This window comes from Nematolebias whitei, chromosome 19, assembly GCF_014905685.2.
Source record: "Nematolebias whitei isolate Nwh7 chromosome 19, NemWhi1, whole genome shotgun sequence".
Classification (NCBI taxonomy): domain Eukaryota; kingdom Metazoa; phylum Chordata; class Actinopteri; order Cyprinodontiformes; family Rivulidae; genus Nematolebias; species Nematolebias whitei.
The window spans coordinates 39,903,324-39,904,751 of NC_056516.1; the positions used below are offsets into that span (position 1 = coordinate 39,903,324).

Below are 1,428 nucleotides of genomic sequence, written 5' to 3' on the forward strand. Positions count from 1 at the left end.
ATTTTTTGGGACAGGCATTTTGGGTTTTCATGAGCTGTATGCCATAATCATCAGTATTTAAACAATTAAAGACCTGAAATATTTCAGTTGGTGTGCAATGAATCTGAAATATATGAAAGTTTCATTTTTATCATTACATTATGGAAAATAATGACCTTTATCACAATATGCTCATTTTTTGAGAAGGACCTGTACAAGCAATAGGGATAACTGCACCCTGGAGAGGATGGTGACACAAAACCCATTCCAAAATGTGGGGGAGATTCACAAAGAGTGGACTGCAGCTGGAGTCGGTGCTTCAAGAACCACCACGCACAGATGTATGCAAGACATGGGGTTCAGCTGTCACATTCCTTGTATCAAGCCACTCTTGAACAAGAGACTGCGTCAGAAGCGTCTCGCCTGGGACTGCTGCTGAGTGGTCCAAAGTTATGTTCTCTGATGAAAGTAAATTTTGCATTTCCTTTGGAAATCAAGGTCCCAGAGTCTGGAGGAAGAGAGGAGACACAGAATCCACATTGCTTCAGGTCCAGTGTCAAGTTTCCACAGTCAGTGATGGTTTGTTTGATGTCATTCAGTCCAGTAGACGTGTCAGCAAATGACCAGTCAGCGATCTCAATTTGTCCTGAAGGTAAACACCCCTTGCCTGCGGAGCTGGGCTGCAGCCCATCAGGGTGTACGCTCAAGTATGAAGTCTCAACTGTCTGTGGACAGTGTGTGCAATGTCCACGTGGCTCATGGGATTACACACAGTACACCCGAACATATGGGAGTCTTTTCTTACTTTACTTACTTATTGATCCCGAAGGAAATGGTGTTGCGGTCTGTAGCTCGATCATACAAACGGTAAGATAAAGACCCACCAGATAAAACGTGGAGTATTAAAGAATCAATAAATTCATAAAAACAACACCAAAATGAAGAGCTCAAGCATCAACTATGTTCGGGGACATAACCAGCTAGCTTCTCTTGTTCCTGCCAGGAGCGGCTGAATTATCCAGCCTAATGGCACGAGGGACAAACAAGTTCTTTAGTCTCTCAGTAGAGGACCTGAACGAACGGAGTCTGCTGCTCACTGAACTTCACTGATGAGAGACAGAGTTTAAGGACCGGTCCTGATTGGACATGATCGCCCTGTTCTTGGAGCATGTCCTCTGCTCCAGCACAGAGTCGAGGCCCAGAACCACCACAGAGCCCGCCTTCTGAATGAGCCCGTTCAGCCTTAGGACGTCGTCCTTTCTATGCTCCACCCCCACCCCAACACAACAACAAAACTACACTGGACACAATGGACGGGTAGAACATGTGCAAGAACTTAGAGCAGACCCTGAAAGAGGCCAGCCTTCTGAGAAACTACATCCTGCTCTGGGCTGAACGATGGTTGTTTGTTGTTGTCTCTGCTGAACAATGGTTGTTTGTTTGTTGTTG

General features: G+C 45.6%; 1 protein-coding gene across 1 annotated transcript in view; it reads left to right on the forward strand.

Annotated features, from left to right (window-relative positions):
• The first annotated feature begins 1,303 nt into the window (after window positions 1-1,303).
• The window catches only part of meaf6 (MYST/Esa1-associated factor 6), a 2,899-nt gene continuing 2,774 nt past the window's right edge, over window positions 1,304-1,428 (forward strand). The window contains exon 1 of the mRNA XM_037693078.1: window positions 1,304-1,380. Coding sequence (XP_037549006.1) covers window positions 1,304-1,380 — 77 coding nt within the window. The remainder of the gene's footprint in view (window positions 1,381-1,428) is intronic.